The sequence below is a fragment of the Dendrobates tinctorius genome, unplaced genomic scaffold (assembly GCF_039654945.1).
Source record: "Dendrobates tinctorius isolate UK_male_01 unplaced genomic scaffold, ASM3965494v1 ptg000012l, whole genome shotgun sequence".
NCBI classification, from domain to species: domain Eukaryota; kingdom Metazoa; phylum Chordata; class Amphibia; order Anura; family Dendrobatidae; genus Dendrobates; species Dendrobates tinctorius.
This window is the reverse complement of record NW_027361680.1, coordinates 2,838,514-2,859,600: the sequence shown is the minus strand read 5'-3', so window position 1 is coordinate 2,859,600 and position 21,087 is coordinate 2,838,514. Positions and strand designations below refer to the sequence as shown.

Here is a 21,087-nt window from a genome sequence, read left to right as displayed (position 1 = left end):
ACTCGGCAGACATACCCAAAAGATACAGATACATAGTGTGGGGTCCTGACTCCTGCCATTGAAATAACTGCAGCTTCTGTATACTTAGCTGCAGTTATACTTTGCTAAAAAACTGGAGTCTGAACTGAGAAAGTAAGTTAATGTGTATGCACAATGTAAGTGCTTATTAAGACATGACCATTAACCAGAGAAAACAAAGAGCAAAAAACACAAATATCCTAAACTAAAAAGTAAAAAATAAACTGCAAATAATGCTTAAAGTTAATAATAATAAGGGTATTTAGTAAACACTAGTTCGACTAGTGGTTCAGTCGCTCGATCCTTGTTCACATTCACGTCACTTGGCAAGTGAAAAGGTTTTAAATACTAGAGAAGGGACTGTCCCACAAGGGTTGCCGTGATGTGGCGGGATGGCTTGTACATTATTTTGATCAAAATTATGTTTACTAAATACCCTTATTATTATTACCTTTATGCATTATTTGCAGTTTATTTTTTATTTTTTAGTTTAGGATATTTGTGTTTTTTGCTTTTTGTTTTCTCTGGTTAATGGTCATGTGTTAATATGCACTTACATTGTGCATACACATTAACTTACTTTCTCAGTTCAGACTCCAGAGTGTACATTAATGAGAAAAAAATTAACTTTTTGAATTTACCAAATGGCTGCAATGAAACAAAGAGTAAAAAATGTACAGGGGTCTGATTAAATTGAGACCCTGGTTGATGAAATCCGTCTTGTGGTTGTTGTTTAATCCTTATTTTTAGTTTTTAGTTAATGAGTAGTGTTGAGCATTCCGATACCGCAAGTATCGGGTATCGGCCGATACTTGCTGTATCGGAATTCCGATACCGACTTCCGATATTTTTTCAATATCGGAATTCGGCATCGGAATCGGAAGTTCAAAGTTGATTGACAGCCTGACGTCATCATGATGCGCGGTGTGTGCGCATCATGATGCGCCGTCATTTCGGGCCTTCCGGGGGTCTCTGCCAGCCTGCCGGGGGGTTGTGCCGGCCTGCCGGGGGGCTGTGTGGACTGCCCGGGGTCTGTACCGGCCTGCCGGGGGGCTGTGCCGGCCTGCCGGTGGTCTGTGCACCCTGTGGGGGTCTGTACCGGCCTGCCGGGGGGCTGTGCCGGCCTGCCGGTGGTCTGTGCACCCTGTGGGGGTCTGTACCGGCCTGCCGGGGGGCTGTGCCGGCCTGCCGGGGGGCTGTGCTGATGTCCGGGGGTCTGTGCAAGCATCGTCCGATGGGACTACAAGTCCCATCTGGCGATGCCTGCTACCATGACAGTGATTGACACATTAGCCAATGATGGGACAGTAGTAGTCCCATCATCCGGCTAATGTGTTAAATGTTAAAAAAAAAAAAAAAAAAAAATACTACATACATACTACATGCTACATACATACTACATATATACTACATACATACTACATACATGCTACATACATGCTACATACATACTGCATGCTACATACATACTACATACATACTACATACATACTACATGCATGCTACATGCATGCTACATGCATACTACATGCATGCTACATACATACTACATGCATGCTACATACATACTACATGCTACATACATACCACATACATACTACATACATACTACATATATACTACATGCATGCTACATACATACTACATGCATGCTACATACATACTACATGCATGCTACATGCATGCTACATACATACTACATGCTACATACATACCACATACATACTACATACATACTACATACTACATATATACTACATGCATGCTACATACATACTACATGCTACATACATACCACATACATACTACATACATGCTACATGCTACATACATACTACATATATACTACATACATACTACATACATACTACATACATACTACATGCATGCTGCATACATACTACATGCATGCTACATACATACTACATGCATGCTACATACATACTACATGCATGCTACATACATACTACATGCTACATACATACCACATACATACTACATACATACTACATACATACTACATGCTACATACATACTACATATATACTACATACATACTACATACATACTACATACATACTACATGCATGCTACATACATACTACATACATACTACATGCTACATACTACATATATACTACATGCATGCTACATACATACTACATGCTACATACTACATATATACTACATGCATGCTACATACATACTACATATATACTACATGCATGCTACATACATACTGCATGCTACATGCATGCTACATACATACTACATACATACTACATGCTACATACATACCACATATATACTACATACATACAATACATTCATACAATACATACATAGACATACAGTACATATAACATAGAGTAACATACTTACCAATACTTGTCACATTGTTCCCCGAAGCCATTGTCTTTTCCGGAATAAATATTAACATAACAAACCACAAAAATACTCACCCACGATCCGAAGCAGTTCACGAGTGTGTCCCACGACGATCTTGGGTAGAGAACTGCAGCATCAGATGATGCTGCCGTTCTCTACGGGCTGCAGGAATCCAATGACGGAAGGTAGGTATCCTTCCGCACTGTATTCCTCCGCCACTTAAAAAAAAAAAAGTCCCTAGTCTCACTTTATGCCATTGCTGCGTGGGAAATTCCCACACAGCAATGGCATAAAGTGAGACTAGGGACTTTTTTTTTTTAAGTGGCGGAGGAATACAGTGCGGAAGGATACCAACCTTCCGTCATTGGATTCCTGCAGCCCGTAGAGAACGGCAGCAACAGCTGATGCTGCAGTTCTCTACCCAAGATCGTCGTGGGACACACTCGTGGACTGCTTCGGATCGTGGGTGAGTATTTTTGTGGTTTGTTATGTTAATATTTATTCCGGAAAAGACAATGGCTTCGGGGAACAATGTGACAAGTATTGGTAAGTATGTTACTCTATGTTATATGTACTGTATGTCTATGTATGTATTGTATGAATGTATTGTATGTATGTAGTATATATGTGGTATGTATGTAGCATGTAGTATGTATGTAGTATGTATGTAGCATGCATGTAGCATGCAGTATGTATGTAGCATGCATGTAGTATATATGTAGTATGTATGTAGCATGCATGTAGTATATATGTAGTATGTATGTAGCATGTAGTATGTATGTAGCATGCATGTAGTATATATGTAGTATGTATGTAGCATGTAGTATGTATGTAGCATGCATGTAGTATATATGTAGTATGTATGTAGCATGTAGTATGTATGTAGCATGCATGTAGTATATATGTAGTATGTATGTAGCATGTAGTATGTATGTAGCATGCATGTAGTATATATGTAGTATGTATGTAGCATGTAGTATGTATGTAGCATGCATGTAGTATATATGTAGTATGTAGCATGTAGTATGTATGTAGCATGCATGTAGTATATATGTAGTATGTAGCATGTAGTATGTATGTGGTATGTATGTAGCATGTAGTATATATGTAGCATGCAGTATGTATGTAGCATGCATGTAGTATATATGTAGTATGTATGTAGTATATATGTAGTATGTATGTTGCATGTAGTATTTATGTAGTATGAATGTAGCATGTATGAATGTAGCATGTATGTAGTATGCATGTTCTATGTATGTAGCATGTAATTTTTTTTTTTTTTTTTTACATTCAACACATTAGCCGGATGATGGGACTATTACTGTCCCATCATTGGCTAATGTGTCAATCACTGTCATGGTAGCAGGCATCGCCCGATGGGACTTGTAGTCCCATCGGACGATGCCTGCACAGACCCCCGAAGCCTGCACAGACCACCGGCAGGCCGGCACAGCCCCCCGGCAGGCCGGCACAGCCCCCCGGAGCCTGCACAGACCACCGGCAGGCCGGCACAGCCCCCCGGCAGGCCGGCACAGCCCCCCGGAGCCTGCACAGCCCCCCCGGCAGGCCGGCACAGCCCCCCGGCAGGCCGGCACAGCCCACCGGAGCCTGCACAGACCACCGGCAGGCCGGCACAGCCCCCCGGCAGGCCGGCACAGACCACCGGAGCCTGCACAGACCCCCTGGCAGGCCGGCACAGCCCCCCGAAAGGCCCGTACAGACCCCAGAGAGGCTGTACAAGGGCAGGAAAGGGTTTTTCTTATTCCGATACCGGAAGTCCCATAGACTTGAATGGGACTTCCGGTATCGGAATCGGCGATACCGATACTTTTTTTAAAGATCGGCCGATACCATCCGATACGATACTTTGAAGTATCGGACGGTATCGCTCAACTCTATTAATGAGATTATCATGCTCTGGGGCGGCCTGTGGGGGGGTGTTCATGTAGTGCTCTGCTTAGTTATTCATAATGAAATAATGAAGACTGCTGACAGGTCACTGATCCCTCAGTGACCTGCTCCCAAGTTTGCATGAAGAAATGATCACAGTCTTATAGCAGACCAAACGAATATTCACAATGGAGCTCCGCTCCCTTAACCCTGTGTTCACACAGGCGGTGCTTTGCCCAGCAATCAGGCTCTACAGTCTGTCGGTTAATTCCCTCTGACCGGGGTTACCTCTTAGCTGCTTCTCAGTCCTGACATCCCTTCCCTCCTCGGGACTGTCCAGTACTCACAAGCTATTACACACAGGCCACACACGGTCAGCGGCGTCCACATGTGCACTTCAGGAAGGCAACCCACCTTCCAGCACGACAGTCTACAGGGACCTTTCCATACGGACCAATCTGATCCAGGCATTCACTCATGTGACCTACCCTGGTCATCTTATATGATCCGTAGCCACACCCACAGCATCACATGGCTATGACCTCATTGCAGGTCTTTCAGATTCCCAGCCACACACATAGGCTTTACTTCAGACAAACGCCCCTGGGTGGGTTTGTAGGTGACTGGTTCCACCCATCTCACCAAGCCCTGAAAGCTCTCAGTGATGCACTGTAACAAAAACCTCAGCAGTACCTCTGCTGATTAACACATGTTCAAGCTTCCATCCCAGGGCCACTCCCCCTGGGATACATAACGGTCATTTAGCATCCTGCGTGTGTGCATGACCCATACAGCGCCCCCTAGCTGCCACAGTGGTCACTGCACCACAGTATATATATATATATATATATATATATGTATATATATATACACATTGAAAACATCACTTCTGCGGGCAGGCATGGGCGGTGGTATAATCGCATATGTACTGTATTTATAATTATTGTGGTTGAGGTTGTCCTGATATTCCAAAAAAAATCCATTTGAAAATGGCACTTGCTGCACCTGCGCAGTAGCAGCTATTGGTAGTCCGAAAGCTGCTACTGCACAGGTGCCAACGGCGCTGCCATCTTGCTAGAGGAAAAAAAATGTCCTCCTCCAAGATGGCGCCTAATGTTTTATGATACCTTTTATTATGCACCATACCTGTGAAATAGAAAATATCCTATACTGAGAGCCGCTATTTAGTCTCTCTTAGAATATAGACCAGTGATAGAGACTAATTGTCCTGTTAGTTCCTCCCTCTATGCCTTTATGGTCATAAGGGACAACCGACGTTGAGTGGGGGCGCCATGTTGAACTTAGGCTATGTGCACATGATACAGATTTGATGCATTTCTGCAGCAGTTTTTCCCAGCAGAAATGCTCCAAAAACGCAATGGACTACTAAAGCAATGTTAACCAATGGCATTCCTGAAGTGTTGTTCACATGCTGTGGAAAGTTCTGTTCTTATTTGCAGCGCTTTTATTTTCAGCAGCATGTCAATTCGTTTTGCAAATCTGCAGCGTTTTTCACCCATTGACTTCCATTGAGTCAGTCAAATCTGCAGCAAAAACGCAGGTGTAAAAATGTTTGCATATTTGCTCCCAAAAATGCTGCAGAATTGTCAAAGAAAATGATGTCAGAAGGAGTAAGAGTGTGTGGACAGAGAATATGTGTGTGGGTAGAGAATATGTGTGAGTGGAGAATGTTTGTATCTAAGGGTGTGTGTAGGTGTCTGTCTGCGGCTGTGTGCGGTTGTCTATGTGTATGCGTGTTTGCGGGTGAGTACCCATGCGACGAACAGCCCATAGTGATTGTACTTAGGCCTCGTCTGATGGGACTATTACTCCCATATGGCTATGTCTGCTATCACATATAACAAAGTCAGCATGAGCCGATGATGGGAGAATAGTCTCACAATCCGGTACCAGAGTTCAACTGTAAAAAAAAATCAAAACATTGACATAATCACATACAATATACATACTCACTGAACCCCTAATCCTTGACGCCCATGTCTCCTGCAATCAATCAAAAATAATAAACCAACATATACTCCCTGTCTGGCATAGTCCATTTAATACCGAATGTCCCTCGTCGATGTCACCCGGCTGCCAGCGATACAGTGACAAAAGGTAATCGCTCCCGCAGTGTATCACTGAGCAGCGGTGAGAGTTCACTGGAGTACATCAGCTGATCAGCTTACGGCACCGCTGCATGAGAAAGTTCTCACACAGCGGTAGTGATGTAAATGATGAACTTCAGTGAACTCTCATGGCAGCGCAGTGATACACTGAGTGAGCAATTACCTCCTATCAGTGTATCCTTGGAAGCAGGGTAGAGCGGTCACATCTACCCATGTCACTGTTCTACACGTGAGATCGTCGTGGGACACTCGGTATTAAATGGACTATGTCAGACAGGATGGTATTATATGTTGAAAAAAACAGCAGAAAAAAGGCAACACCGCTAACCTGCCCAGGTCTTTGAACAAATACACTACAGAATGCAGCCAGCCCATATAGCAAGATATTGACAACACATGTGCAAAATACTAAATAGACAGCCACTCACCACCTACCCATTCATGGAGGGGGTGACTGCTTAGTGTACATTTGCACAATAAAGGCCTGTATAGGGAGCTGTTCACATAAAGGTAATGCATAGTGTCTGGTTCTCAGCCTATTAGTCATGCCAAAACTATTCGATTAGGTGGGCTGGCCAGCACTCTCTCAATGCATCCCAGTGTGAATACCCCTTTATGCAAGACCAAACACGCTGGGCTTGGCTGCACCCTGAAAAATACAGTGCACAAAATACATAAAAATAGTGAAGTATTGATCGATATTCTGGCCAAAATATGCAAGCTCGCAACCTAAAATCCTTCAAAAATTTAAAAAAAAAACAGACAAATGGCATCATCGCTTACCTGCCCAGGTCTTTGAAAAAATGCACTACAGAATTTTTGAAGTATTTTAGTCCTCTTTTGTGGCTTTGCTATTACTTTAGTATTATATGTTGGTTTACGATCTTTTGATTGTTTGTAGGAGACAAGGGCATCTGCGATTAGGCGTTCAGTAAGTATGGTTAATTAAGATTCAATAAAGGAGTCTGTGTGATTATTTCAAATAAAAGACTTTATTCTAGCTGTGTGTTTTTTTTACCATATACGGTCTTGCTCAAAAGTTTACATACCCCGGCAGAACTTTTGCTTTCTTGGCCTTTTTTCAGAGAATATAAGTGACAACACCAAAACTTTTTCACCACTCATGGTTAGTGGTTGGGTGAAACCGTTTATTGTCAAACAACTGTATTTTCTCTTTTTAAATCATAATGACAACCCAAAGCATCCAAATGACCTTGATCAAAAGTTCACATACCCCATTTCTTAATTACATGTATAGCCCCTTCTAAAATAAATGACAGTTTTAAGTCTTTTGTGGTAGTTGGGGATGAGGTTCTTTATTTTCTCAGATGGTAAAGTTGCCCACTCTTCTTGGCAAAAAAAATCTAGAAGTTTTGAGGCTTCTCTCTGTACTGTTTTGCATATTGTAAGTGAGATACTTTGTGGCATTTGTGCAGTAATGGCTTTCTTCTGGCGACTCAACCATGCAGCCGATTTTTCTTCAAGTGCTTCCCTATTGTGCATGTTGAAACAGCCACCCCTCTAGTTTTCAGAGAGTCTAGCATTTCATCTGATGTTATTTGTGAGTTTTTCTTTGATTCCAGAACAATTTTCCTGGCAGTTGTGGATGAAATTATTATTGGTCTACCAGACTGCGGTTTTGTTATTACAGAGCTCTTGATTTTCCATTTGTTAATCACAGTTTGAACGCTGCTGACTGGCATTATGAATTCCTTGGATATCTTTTTGTATCCCTTTCCTGTTTTATGCAATTCAACTGCCTTTTACCACAGATCCGTTGACAATTCTTTTGCTTTCCCCATGACCCACAAATCTAAAAACGTCAGTGGCTGGATGAAAGATGCAAGAGTCTTTCTGAATCCCAGAAACTCACTCAGCTTTTATGCACACACTGATTACAAGCAAACAAGTCACGGGTTCAGATATTACCTTTAAGTAGCTATTCAAACCCATTTGTGTTAACGTCAATGCATGTTATCAGGCCAAAATCACCAGGGTATGTGAACTTTTGATCAGGGTCATTTGGATGTTTTGGGTTGTCAATATGAATTAAAAAGAGAAAACACGGTAGTTTGGCAATAACACTAACCATGAGTGGAGAAAAAGTTTTGGTGTTATCATTCATATTCTCTAAAAGAAGGCCAAGAAATCAAAAATTCTGCTGGGGTATGTAATCTTTTGAGCACAACTGTAACTACAGGATTAGTAATAGATAGGTGTTTTATAGACGTCTCTCCATTACTAACCTGTGGGCGATATGTCACCTGACAATACAAAAGTTACATCAATCCCATAAATATGAACCCCACTTGCCACTGCTACAGGGCAAGTGGGAAGAGCAAGGATAAGTGCCAGAATTGGTGCATCTATAAGATGCACCATTTCTGGGGCGCCTGAGATCTGATGTTTTTAGCCTGGGGGTGCCAATATTCATGGCCCCTTCCCAAGCTGTTAATATCAGCCTGCAGCTGTCTGCCTAGCCTTTGCTTGTGCAATTTTATAGGGGAGCCCATGTCAATTTTTTTCTGGGGTTCCCTGGTACAATAGCCAGTAAAGGCTAAGCAAACAGCTTTGAGCTGATATTAATAGCTTGGGAACCTTTATGGCTATTGGCTCTTTCTCAGAATATTAACATCAGTCCTCAGAAGTCGCTTTCCCTCTGCTGGTTATGAAGATTATGCTGGATCCCACACATTTTTAAAAAATTTTTTTTCAAAAATCAAAATCAAATCAAATCAAATTTATTATCGCCAAGTACATATTACATATATACAAGGAATTCTTTGTGGCAAAGAGGCAACATAATATATAACAACAGATACAACAAGTAACATCTAACAAGACAGATACAGTATATAGTCTACACATGACGATTTAATTGTTGAACAGAGAGTGGATAGAAGCTGTTCATATGGCGGTTGGTGCTGCATTTGGGGACTCTGAAGCGACGTCCTGAAGGGAGTAGTTGGAATGTGGAGTGTCCCGGGTGAGAGGGATCGGATGAAATTTTCAATGCGTGGGATCGAATACTCTTATCATAAAGATCCTGGATTTTAGGCAGGGGGAAACCTATAATTCTCTCTGCTGTTCTGAAAGTCCTTTGTAAGCGGAGTTTGTCATGCGCAGTGGCTCCCCCATACCAGACTATCAGAGAGGAACAAATCACAGATCTGATGACAGCATTAAAGAATAAGATCAGCAGATTCTTAGACAAACCATATCTTTTCAGCTGACGCAGGAAGAACATCCTCTGTTGTGCTTTTCTTATAACAGCATCCACGTTTTTCCCCCATTTAAGATCATGAGAGATGATAACACCAAGGAATTTGGTCTCTGTGACCCTAAGAACCACTTCGTCATGGATGTAGATTGGAAGTATCTCATGTTGATCTTTCCTAAAATCCACAACCATCTCAGCAGTTTTTTTAGTGTTGAGTACAAGATTATTGGCTTTACACCAGTCACATATTCTTTCCACCTCACTCCGATACAAGTCTTCAGCATTTCCCCTGATGAGACCAATCAGTGTCATATCATCGGCAAATTTCAAGATTTTTACTGAGTCTGCTGAAGAGATGCAATCATTCGTATAGAGAGAAAACAGTAACGGGGACAAAACACACCCCTGAGGTGCCCCGATGTTTGTGACCAAGGTGTCCGAAGTGAATGGTCCAACTTTTACACTCTGTATCCTGGCTGTCAGGAAGTTATAAATCCACCAGCATAAGTTAAGAGGGACTCCAAGAGCTACCATTTTCTTATGAAGTAAATTCGGATCAATGGTATTGAACGCTGAGCTAAAGTCCATGAAAAGAATCCGGACATATGAGTGCAGTTCATCTGTATGATCCAAAATGTACTTCAGTGCCAGATTGACAGTGTCGTTTGCCGAACGATTCTCCTTATAGGCAAACTGAAGCGGGTCCCATAGCTTCTGCGTGAATTTTATCAGGTGGGACATCATAATTCTTTCGAAGACTTTCATAGCTACAGATGTGAGTGCTACTGGTCTATAGTCGTTCAACTCAGAGGATCCCACTTTCTTGGGGACAGGGATAATTGTGGAATTTTTCCAACACTGAGGTACAATGCACTCTTTCAGTGACACATTGTATATATTTGTCAGTATAGGGGCAAGCTGGGTAGCACATACTTTCAGACACATTGGAGATACACCATCAGGGCCAGGTGCCTTTTTGACCTTAAGTACCTTCAGGATGCGTATCACCTCTGCCTCGGAGATCACTACTTGGGTGTTGCACAATGAATGATCTTTATATGAACATACTGAGGAGCTTAGAGATGAATAGCCACTGTGTGTAGAGCTTGCCTCAAATCTGCAGTAGAATTCATTTAACTCTGCTGCCAGACTTCTGCTGGGGTTCACTATAGTGGGGTGGCTTTTATAATTGGTGACCTCTCTTAATCCTCTCCATGCAGATCTATTATCTTTTGATGAGAACCTTTCCTCCAGAATCTTTGCATACTCGTGTTTGGCTAACTTGATCTCTTTAGATAGCGAGTTCCTAAGTTTCTTGAATTCAGTAATATCGCCTGCTTTATAAGCCTCCTCTTTTCTCTTACGGATCAACCTGACTTTATTTGTAAACCACGGCTTGTTGTTTCCCCGAAAGTGGACAGATTTGGATGGAATAAACGTGTCTTCACAAAAACGGATATATGAGGACACTGCATCAACCCATTCATCCAGACCCGAGCATGTTTCCTGGAATACCTCCCAGTCCGTGCATTCAAAGCATGCTTGTAGTTGCAATTTTGCCTCCTCAGACCATGTCTTCTTTGTATAAACTGTAGGTTTGGATGTTTTCAACCTTTGCCTGTAGGCTGGAATTAAATGAATTAGACAATGATCTGAAAAGCCCACTGCTGCTCTCCTCACTGCCCTGTAGGCCCCTTTATGACTGTATAGCAGTGATCAAGCGTATTGTTCTCTCTCGTGAAGCAGTTTATATGTTGAGTAAATTTGGGGAGATCCAGGTTGAGTTTTCCTTTGTTAAAGTCCCCCATTACGATCACAAATGCTTCTGGAGATCCTTTCTCCCATTCTGATATTTTGCATGCTAATTCACCAATAGCAGCTTTAACAGATGCTTGAGGGGGAATATAAACTGCAACCAGAACCATAGATGAAAACTCTCTTGGAGAGTAAAATGGTCTACAATTGAGTGCAAGGTACTCTAGATCTGGAGAGCAACCTTTTCCCAGTATGTTAACATCACAGCACCAGCTAGTGTTGATGTAGAGACATACCCCACCCCCCCTTTGTTTACCTGAAGCTACACAATCACGGTCAGCTCTGTAGATAACAAAACCAGGTAGATCCAGACTACAATCAGGGATGGTCTCATTCAACCAGGTCTCAATAAAACAAAGAGCAGCTGAATTGGCCATATCAGATCTCATGTTACAAAGTAAGTTCAGTTCCTCCATTTTGTTAGATAAGGAACGGACATTAGCCAAGTGGAATGAAGGAAGAGCTGTTCTGAACCCTCTCCTCCGAAGGCGTGCCAGGACGCCTCCTCTCCTACCTCTCTTGCAGTACACCTCCACAGGTTTCACAGAAGTAATGGATTTTATGTGCTCAATTGTTGAATTAGCAATCATGCTCCAAGAAGGGGAGTCCATGAGAAATTGCGGATGATTCCAGAATAATAAATCGTCCCTTGAAATCATAAGAGTAGGTTTACAGAGTGCAGTGGCCATGATTACACTCAGCTTGTAGCTATAAAGACTGAACAGTCACAGCTTAGCAAAGTTAAATGTACAACTTTCCATAAAGGGTGCTTCCAGCACTGCTGGGGGGGAGGGCATGGGTGCAACAAGACAGGGACATCAGGGGACATGCCAACAGTCAGTCCAAACCTGCCCAGCTCACCCCTTCAGCTCCACCTGGACCACAAGATCTCCAGAACATCTCCAGCACCGCACACTCCACCAGCTTTCCTATCCCGGGATCATCTGCATTCTGGAAATGGGTACAAGTTGTAGGAAAGTTGGCAGGCAGCTAGCAGCTTCACTCTCCCCCAGCTGAAACCAGGCACGGAGCTCCACAAGGACAGAAATACACCGGTCCCAGCTGGTCGCAGTCTCCACACTACTCCCAGCTCTGCCGAATCCTGTAGCCCTACAGCTCCACGTGGACCACAAGATCTCCAGAACAACTCCAGCACCGCACACTCCACCAGCTTTCCTATCCCGGGATCATCTGCATTCTGGAATTGGTTACAAGTTGTAGGAAAGTTGGCAGGCAGCCAGCAGCTTCACTCTCTCCCAGCTGAATCCAGGCACAGAGCTTCACGAGGACAGAAAGACACCAGTCCCAGCTGATCGCAGTCTCCACACTACTCCCAGCTCTGCCGAATCCTGTAGCTACGCAATGGTGAGTGCTCCAAAGGGAGAATTAACAATTAAACGGGGTAAAAAACTAAAAAAACTCAGGAGCCTCATGCCAGAGCAGCCATCTCCTCGGCGCTCCTCCTCCTCCTGTATTTGTTTTGAAGAACATACAGATATTGCGTTTCATTCAGATATCTGACAGTTGCTGTTTTGTTACAGTGTTCTGTCCCCACTTATGGCGAATTTAGGTCTGGCTGATTAATAGTGGCTGGGAGAGTTCCTAACTCCGTTTCCTCGATGCAGGACCGATACTGTTCAACGTCTGGAGAGATGTTACATACCAGGGATTGTGCAATCCAGACTTGTTTATTTGGAAATCTGGATATATAGCGTATGATCGGTAATACAGTAACTTCTTCAGGAATGCAGGTGTAAACAACGGGAGTAATAGCAAGTTGCAGCAAAGTGTGGCAGCAAATGTGTGGTAGAGTACAGCAAAGTGGTTGAAAACAGATGCCTTCCTCAGCTCGGTTCAAGGGTGTCTCTCCTGCAGAAAGTGAAACTAGAATGAAATGGCTGCTAGGAGGAAAAGGTGACTCTTGAACCGGAAGTGGAAAGCACACCCATAAGAATTCATTAATTGCAGACTGCCATACAGAAAAAGGCCATTAGGTGTCAGCAGAGTAACATGTAAGAATCTTACTATACAGTACATAGCAAGCTGCAAAGCATAACTTAAATGCCCAGAAAACCAAAACAAACAGAACAGCACACTCCCCGTCTGAAATTTCAGAAGGGATTTCACTATAATAGTGCTTTTGAAACAAAATCCAACAAACTAGAAATGAACAAAAACATGCATGCAATAATAATAACTGCAAATGAGATAGATGAATGTCTTTAAATCAGTTCTTGAGACAATCCAAAAGATGCACATCTTCAGATCAGAGAAGCTGCACTAGGCCAAACTATCTCTGACCTAACTGCAGTCAAAGGTCAAAGTACTAGTGTGGTGTTTTGTTCATCATTCATCCTACCGGAATGTCCTCGATCAGTAGTATCAATACGAGCTTGTGGATTGGCCTCTGAAATGTCATAGGCTCACCTTTCCTAAGGACCTTCAGCTCCATCTTCTGGACCTTTCCATCCTGGCTAGGGAAAGCCTTTGTAACAATTCTCATAGGCCACTTGATCCTATGAACTTGTTGTTCAATCATTAATACATCTCCTTCTTTCAAGTTCGGTTTACTATGTTGCCATTTTCTTCTTCCTTGCAGAACCACAAGATACTCCTTTCTCCACCGGTTCCAGAAGTATTCAGTGAGGCACTCTATGTGTTTCCACTGCTTCTGGTAGGCATTTGCGTGAGTAAACTTTCCACTGACTGTTAGCGGGTTCCCGATCTTTTGAGTAAGAAGAGCAGCTGGCGTAAGAATGGTCGGCATTTTGGGATCCATTGATACTGGGACAAGGGGTCTTGAGTTGATTATGGCAGAAACTTCAGCCAGAAGAGTAACCAAGGTCTCATGCATAAGTCTTGAAGAGTTTATGTCCAGAAGCATAGAGTTCAAGATGTTGTGTGAGATCCCGATCATCCTTTCCCAGGAACCTACCATGTGAGAAATATGCGGAGGATTGAAGATCCAGGTGCAACCTCTTTCTGTCAGTTGATCTTGAATTGACTTGACGTCAATATTCAGTAAATCAGGTCGAGGTTTTGCTTCAATGCTTGTTCGAGTATTTTTACTTCGGCTAGTGCGATTTCTTCCTCCATTTCTGTTTGAAGAATCTTTGCCTGAGTCTCTGCTTTTTTGGCTTCTGCCTCTGCTCTTTTGGCTTATGCCTCTGCTTCTGCTTTCTTGGCTTCTACTTCAGCTTTCTTTTCTGTGAAGGAACATCTTAGTTTGGATCACTCTGCATTTAAACGGGCCTCTAGAATTCTGTTGCTGACAGCAGAAGTTCTTGAGCAAAATGATTTGTATGACCGAACAGAGTGTTTGGCCAAGCCTGACCTGTGTGATCTAGTTTCTGGCAGATGAGCAACACGGTGCTCCGCTTCATCTTTGGCGTCTTGCACGCCAGCGTCCCTTTCTCTGTCTATGGAATCTGCTTTGCTTAACTCTGATAAGGCTTCGTCGATATTAGAGTCTTTTAGGAAGGCAATGTACCTTGTGGACAGTCTCTTGTATCTACCGTGGGCCGTGTCTAGCCATCTTATAGTGTCATGTAAACTCACTGCATCATCTTTGCGGTGTTGGACGCTTGACATGAGGGAGGCGACTTGTTCCCATAGGTCATCCAGGTTGTCATTGCACTCGTCCCTTGTGGAATGGTAATTCTCATGGGCCTATTGTGTTGGCTTGAGGGCGTGTAATTTTCGTGCGTCTTGGGCTGTTGTGTGAGTTCGCTCTGCTTCCAGTGCTGCATGATGTTCAGGGTCAGGCTGCGCCTGCTGAACTTCGGCGCTGAGGAGCTGTGGAGCTACGCAGGATGTTCATCAGCCATTTTGTGGTATTATATACAGAGAGTCTCTATGCGCAATGCAGTCTGAGGTGACGCTGCAGGATATTTCTAGTGGTGCAGGGCTGCAGTACGTGAGCAGGAAGAGTGCGGGGACGGGGTAGGGATATTCTGGCTGGGACTCAAGGCAGCTTTCAACTGTTCTGTCCCCACATGAGGCAAATGGAGATGTGGTTGATTAATAAGTGCTGGGAGAGTTCCTACATCCATTTTGTCAATGCAGAGCAGACAGGACCGATGCTGTTCAGCATCCGGACAGATGATGCACACCAGGGTATGTATAATCCAGACTTGTTTATTTGGAAATCTGGACATACAGTGTATGATCGGTAATACAGTAACTCCTCCAGGAATGCAGGTGTAAACAACGAGAGTAATAGCAAGTTGCAGCAAAGTGTGCAGCAAATGTGTGGTAGAGTACAGCAAAGTGGTTGAAAACAGATGCCTTCCTCAGCTTGGTTCAAGGGTGTCTCTCCCACAGAAAGTGAAACTAGATTGAAATGGCTGCTAGGAGGAAAAGGTGACCCATGAACCGGAAGTGGAAGGCACGCCCTTAAGAATTAATTAATTAAGGACTGCCATATAGAAAAAGGCCAATAGGTCGCAGCAGACTAACATGCAAGAATGTTACTATACATAGCAAGCTGCAAATCACAACTTAAATGCCCAGAAAACCAAAACCAACAGAACAGCACATACAGCATATGTAGGTTAATTATGTTAATGCTCCTACATAGGCGCGCGCGTGTGTGTCTTTATTTAACTCTTTATGTACTGTTTCATTAAAGAGGGTATCATCCAAAATGGACGACTTCATAATGGCCGCCATGGTCACCACCCATCTTGAAAAGTTTTCCCCCTCCCATATACTAATGTGCCACAAACACGAAGTTGATATCACCAGCCATTCCCAATTTATGTAGGTGTATCCATATAAATGGCCCACCCTGTACAATTTCTCCTGAATACGCCGATACCTCTTATGTTGGTGTAAACCACTGTTTGGGTGCAGAGCTTGGAAGGAAAGGAGCGTCATTTGACTTTTTCAATGTAGAATTGGCTGGAATTGAGATCAGACGCTATGTTGCGTTTGGAGAGCCCCTGATGTGCCTAAACAGTAAAAACCTCCCACAAGTGGCACCATTTTGGAAACTAGACACCCCCAAAGAACTTATCTAGATGTGTGATGAGCACTTTGAACCCCCAAGTGCTTCACAGAAGTTTATAACGTAGACCCGTGAAAATAAAAAATCATATTTTTTCCACAAAAATGATACTTTCGCCCTTAAATTTTTATTTTCCCAAGGGTAACAGGAGAAATTATACCCACAAAGATGTTGTGCAATTTGTCCTAAGTACGCCGACACCCTATATGTGGAGATAAACCACTGTTTGGACACACGGTGTAGCTCGGAAGTGAAGGAGCACCATTTACCTTTTTCAACGCAGAATTGGCTGGAATTGAGAATGGGCGTCATGTCGCATTTGGAGAGCCCCTGATGTGCCCAAACAGTGGAAACTCCCCCAATTCTAACTCCAACTGTTATGAACGGGTCACCGAGGAGGAAAAAAAAACAACAAGCTAAGTCTCAGAAAAACCAGAGAGGTTGGTAACTATGCAGATTGCAGATCCCTGATCTTAACCACACAACTAGCAGCAGTCGTGGAGCGTTCCTACGATGGTCCTAGGCGCCTCGTCACAACCAGAGAGATACATAAGCCTAAAGCAGGAAAAGAGGAAAACTAACTGCCCCAGAGCAGACCCCAAAGGAAAGACAGCCCACCACATGTATTGACGGTGAAGCAAGATGAAAACACAAGCAAAGGCAGGAAAATAGGCTGAGCAAATGATGGGGCCCGACTAACTAGAAAGGACAGGAAAGGAAAGCCACTGTCTGCAATCTGCCAAAAAACCATACCAAAATAATGACAAACACGTCTGATAGCAAAATTAACCCTGAAGTCACTAGACTTCTCCCACTATATCAGCACTCCTATATATTCAGAGCAAAAAGAGGCCAATCTAATAAGGGACAAAAAGGCAAATTGGCAAATACAGATAAATAGGAGTGGAAGTTCAGCATAGCCCCAGCAGGGGCAAGCTGACCACACAAAAAACTGAATTGACCAACAAGCGCAAGTGTGAACATTAGCAAAAAACAAACTTAACCTTGAGAAGACTGGAAGAGAGCTGAAGTCCAAGACCTGAGAAGCAGACTGAATCACCAGCACCAGGATAGGGCGTCGGCTGTCTTATATCCAGTCTGATACTCCAGAGATCCAATCGTTATCTTCCTCATCAGGTGGCAGATCACTACCACTTAAACCAACCTCACTACCTCCTGTCACCACCAGGGGGAGAACGGAAGAAGAACTCCCAGCTGGTGGAGCAGAAAATGAGCTCATAACATCCAACCCTAACCCCAACACACCTCTAACCCTAATCCCAACCCTAACCATCACGTCAGAGGAGAGAGAAATTAAATGGAAAATCTGCCTTTTTATGCAGTCGGCCTTATATTATTAATAACGGCAATCGCAACTCCGGGGTCGGTAAAAACCAAACCGGTAGCCGAGACCCCAGAGAAATTCCGACTCTGGGGGTCGATATACACTTTTTCCTCAGCACCGTTATAACAGCGCTGTGGTTTAAGTACCCTTAACTGCCACCTTTAAAAGGCGTATCGGCAGTCGTTAACGGGTTAAGTTGAGGGTGCCAACAATTTTGTCTGGGCCATTTTGGAGGTTTAGCGTGAAATTATGTCCAATTCGCCTGCTTATCTCTGTTTTTGGTGTTGTTCCAATACATACAAATGAAATAAACATGTGTATGACAAAAAATGTGTCCTTGCAATAATTTTCTGGGAGAAATTCTTCCTTTTCTGGCACAATTTCAAGGGTGCCAACACTGTCGGACATAACTGTAGGCCCCATTCGGTGATGTACATGCGCAGTCTCTGTTTGTAAATTTAGAAGAAGGTATTCATGATGGATAGTTAATTTGTCTTACAAAAGTCAATGAATTTTCCTCCAGCATTAGTTTTTTCACCAATTCCAAAGTTTCCAACAATGGTTCTATGGTTTCCAATGCCCACTTTGGCATTCAAGTCTCCCATGATAATGAGTAACTTTTATAGTGTCGTCTTGTCGATTTCTGACTTTTAATCTCTGAGAAATAAGCATTTATTTTGTCATCAGGCATCCAATAATATCTCTTCAATCAACCCATTAGATTAATCTGAAATCCTGCAATCCTCCAGTAAAGCTTCATTAAGTTCAGTATACTAGATGCAAGGGTGCAACAGTTTCACCAGAAGGGCAATTCCTGGAGTCATTTGATCTTATTCTGTTGGGATCTTATTCTAGTTCCCGCTGTGTGAGATTGGGTGAGTAAATTATCACTTTTATGCCAATCTATTGCTGGACTTTGTAATATTTGAAGAATGTGTAACACATTCAAGAATGCTTCAATATCTAGAGATAACTGGAGAACATACAAGAAAGATGTACCTGCAATGACCGACAGATGGAGTCAAAACTTATCTATAGTATCTGCAGGCCATACATTAAGAATTAGGAGAAGCTGAAGCCCCAAACTTCTTGCTATTAGATAAGTAAACCATCCAAGCTGGGGGACTGCCCCTATCCAACAAGAGTCAGCACCTGACTTGAGGGTGGAGTGTGCCACTGAGCAATGGTACAACAAAGAGAGCCAAGAGACCCAAGAAAAGCAATTATGAAATTGGATAATGAAAGGATACCTCCCTGGCCACAGAGAAAGAGAAAGTGAGCTTGGTTGGAAAAAAGCTGCTTCAACAGAGAGATTGGCAGGCCCTTCTTGTACGAGTGCTGTATAGGAAAGTGAAACTATCAACAGAGCTAGGGTTTACCAGTCCTAAAATCTGGAGGGTAAACCCTAGATCTAAGGGTGTGTATATAAGTGATATCACCACGTGCAGCCAGTCATATGAGATGAAAATAAGCACTCTTTGCGCAGGCGTCAGTGTTTTGTATATGTTTCCAGGTATTTATCAGCATATTATATCTTGGCTTGTACAGGTGTTATCTATGTATGCTTTACTATGTCCATTTTCTAATTGACTACCTATGTCTAATATACTAACTTGTTACAGTCACCAACCACCCAGAAGAAGCATTCGTGAAACGTGCGTCGGGGGTGTTTGGTGCGTGAGCCAATTTCAATGTGGCTGCTAAGATGTACACTATTATATTCTTACATTGATTGACTTTTTACTTCAATACAAGTTATCCGTGGCATGCTATTCTTATTTCCATTATGCATGATTACATTTTATCCTTTCTACTTGGATTGATACTTCCAGAGGTTTTTTTCACCTTCGGTTCACCCACCAATAATTGTGTCAATTGTGTACTCTTTATTGGGACAATTACCATTATGAAGTTTTTGTCTTTTAATTGTTTTTTTGCAATAAAAGTTATTTATTAATTTTATTTATTTTTCCTGTACTCCACTATATCATTATTGGCCTCTGCTATGGCATATATGAACATAAAATTACTCTTCTACTTAGTGTTTGAATCATAAATTTGTACTATCTCTCTCTCTCTCTCTCTCTCTCTATATATATATTGTTGTTATTATTATGACTATTACCATTGTGCACAGAATTTTTTTTTCTGAAAATACCTTTACATTCCGGTATATCTTCTGTCCATTGCCCCGTAGAGTTACATACTATCTTACTGGATCCATGTAACTTCCATCCTTCTGAGCAAATATATTCACACGTTGAGCCAAAGCCATTCTCACTCCATGGATGATTGCATGTAAATGATCCTTGCAGAGGAGGAATGAGTGCCTTGCATGTAACAGCTGCAATAGAAATAATTATGCTCTGAAATGAGATATGTCACAACTTACTAAAAGCTACTATAGTGTATAATTTTGCACTTGCTCTAAGCTATCAGGAATGAGTAGAAAAGCAAAATTTCAAAAGCATCTGCAATCAAAATAGTGGAAGTCACACGACAGGGTGTCTGAATTAACCCCTTAATGACCAGGGGTATTTTTGGTTTTGCACTTTCATTTCTCTCTCCCCTTCTTTCCAGAGCCATAACTTTTTTATTTTTTTGTCAATATAGCCATGGGCTTGTTTTTTACAGGACAAATTATCCTTTTGAATGACACTATTGGTTTTACCATGTCATGTACTACAAAACAGGAAAAAATTCCAAGTGCGGTGAAACTGCAAAAAAAGTGCAATCCCACACTTGTTTTTTTGCTTGGCTTTTTTGCTAGGTTCACTAAATGCTGAAAGTGACCTGCCATTATGATTCTCCAGGTCATTACGAGTTCATAGACACCAAACATGTCTGGGTTCTTTTTTATCTAAGTGGTGAAAAAAAATTCCAAAGTTTGTTAAAAAAAAAATTGTGTCATCTTCTGAGACCCGTAACGTCTCCATTTTTTGTAATGGGGTCAGGTGAGGGCTTATTTTTTGCGCACTGAGCTGACGTTTTTTAATCATACCACTTTTGATCGTGATTCCACCTGTGCCTATTGCGGGCACATGTCAGCTGTTCAAAACAGCTGACATGTCCCAGCTTTGATTCGGGCTCACCGCCGGAGCCCTCATCAAAGCGGGGGAGACGTCCAATGACAGGCTATGCCTGTCATTGGACGTTAAGGGGTTAAAAAATTAAAGTCTATTGAAGCTTTAATGTGTACACCAGGGCAAAACATAATAGTTGCATTACTACAGAAGTTAGATTAAAAGTAATAGAGTAAGGAAAAAGGATATAT

The 21,087-nt window shown here is 42.5% G+C and overlaps 1 protein-coding gene across 1 annotated transcript in view; it reads right to left on the bottom strand.

Moving 5' to 3' along the window:
• Positions 1–21,087, bottom strand: part of LOC141067361 (L-selectin-like) — a 297,474-nt gene that overhangs the window by 62,041 nt on the left and 214,346 nt on the right. The window contains exon 7 of the mRNA XM_073558054.1: positions 19,972–20,157. Coding sequence (XP_073414155.1) covers positions 19,972–20,157 — 186 coding nt within the window. The remainder of the gene's footprint in view (positions 1–19,971; positions 20,158–21,087) is intronic.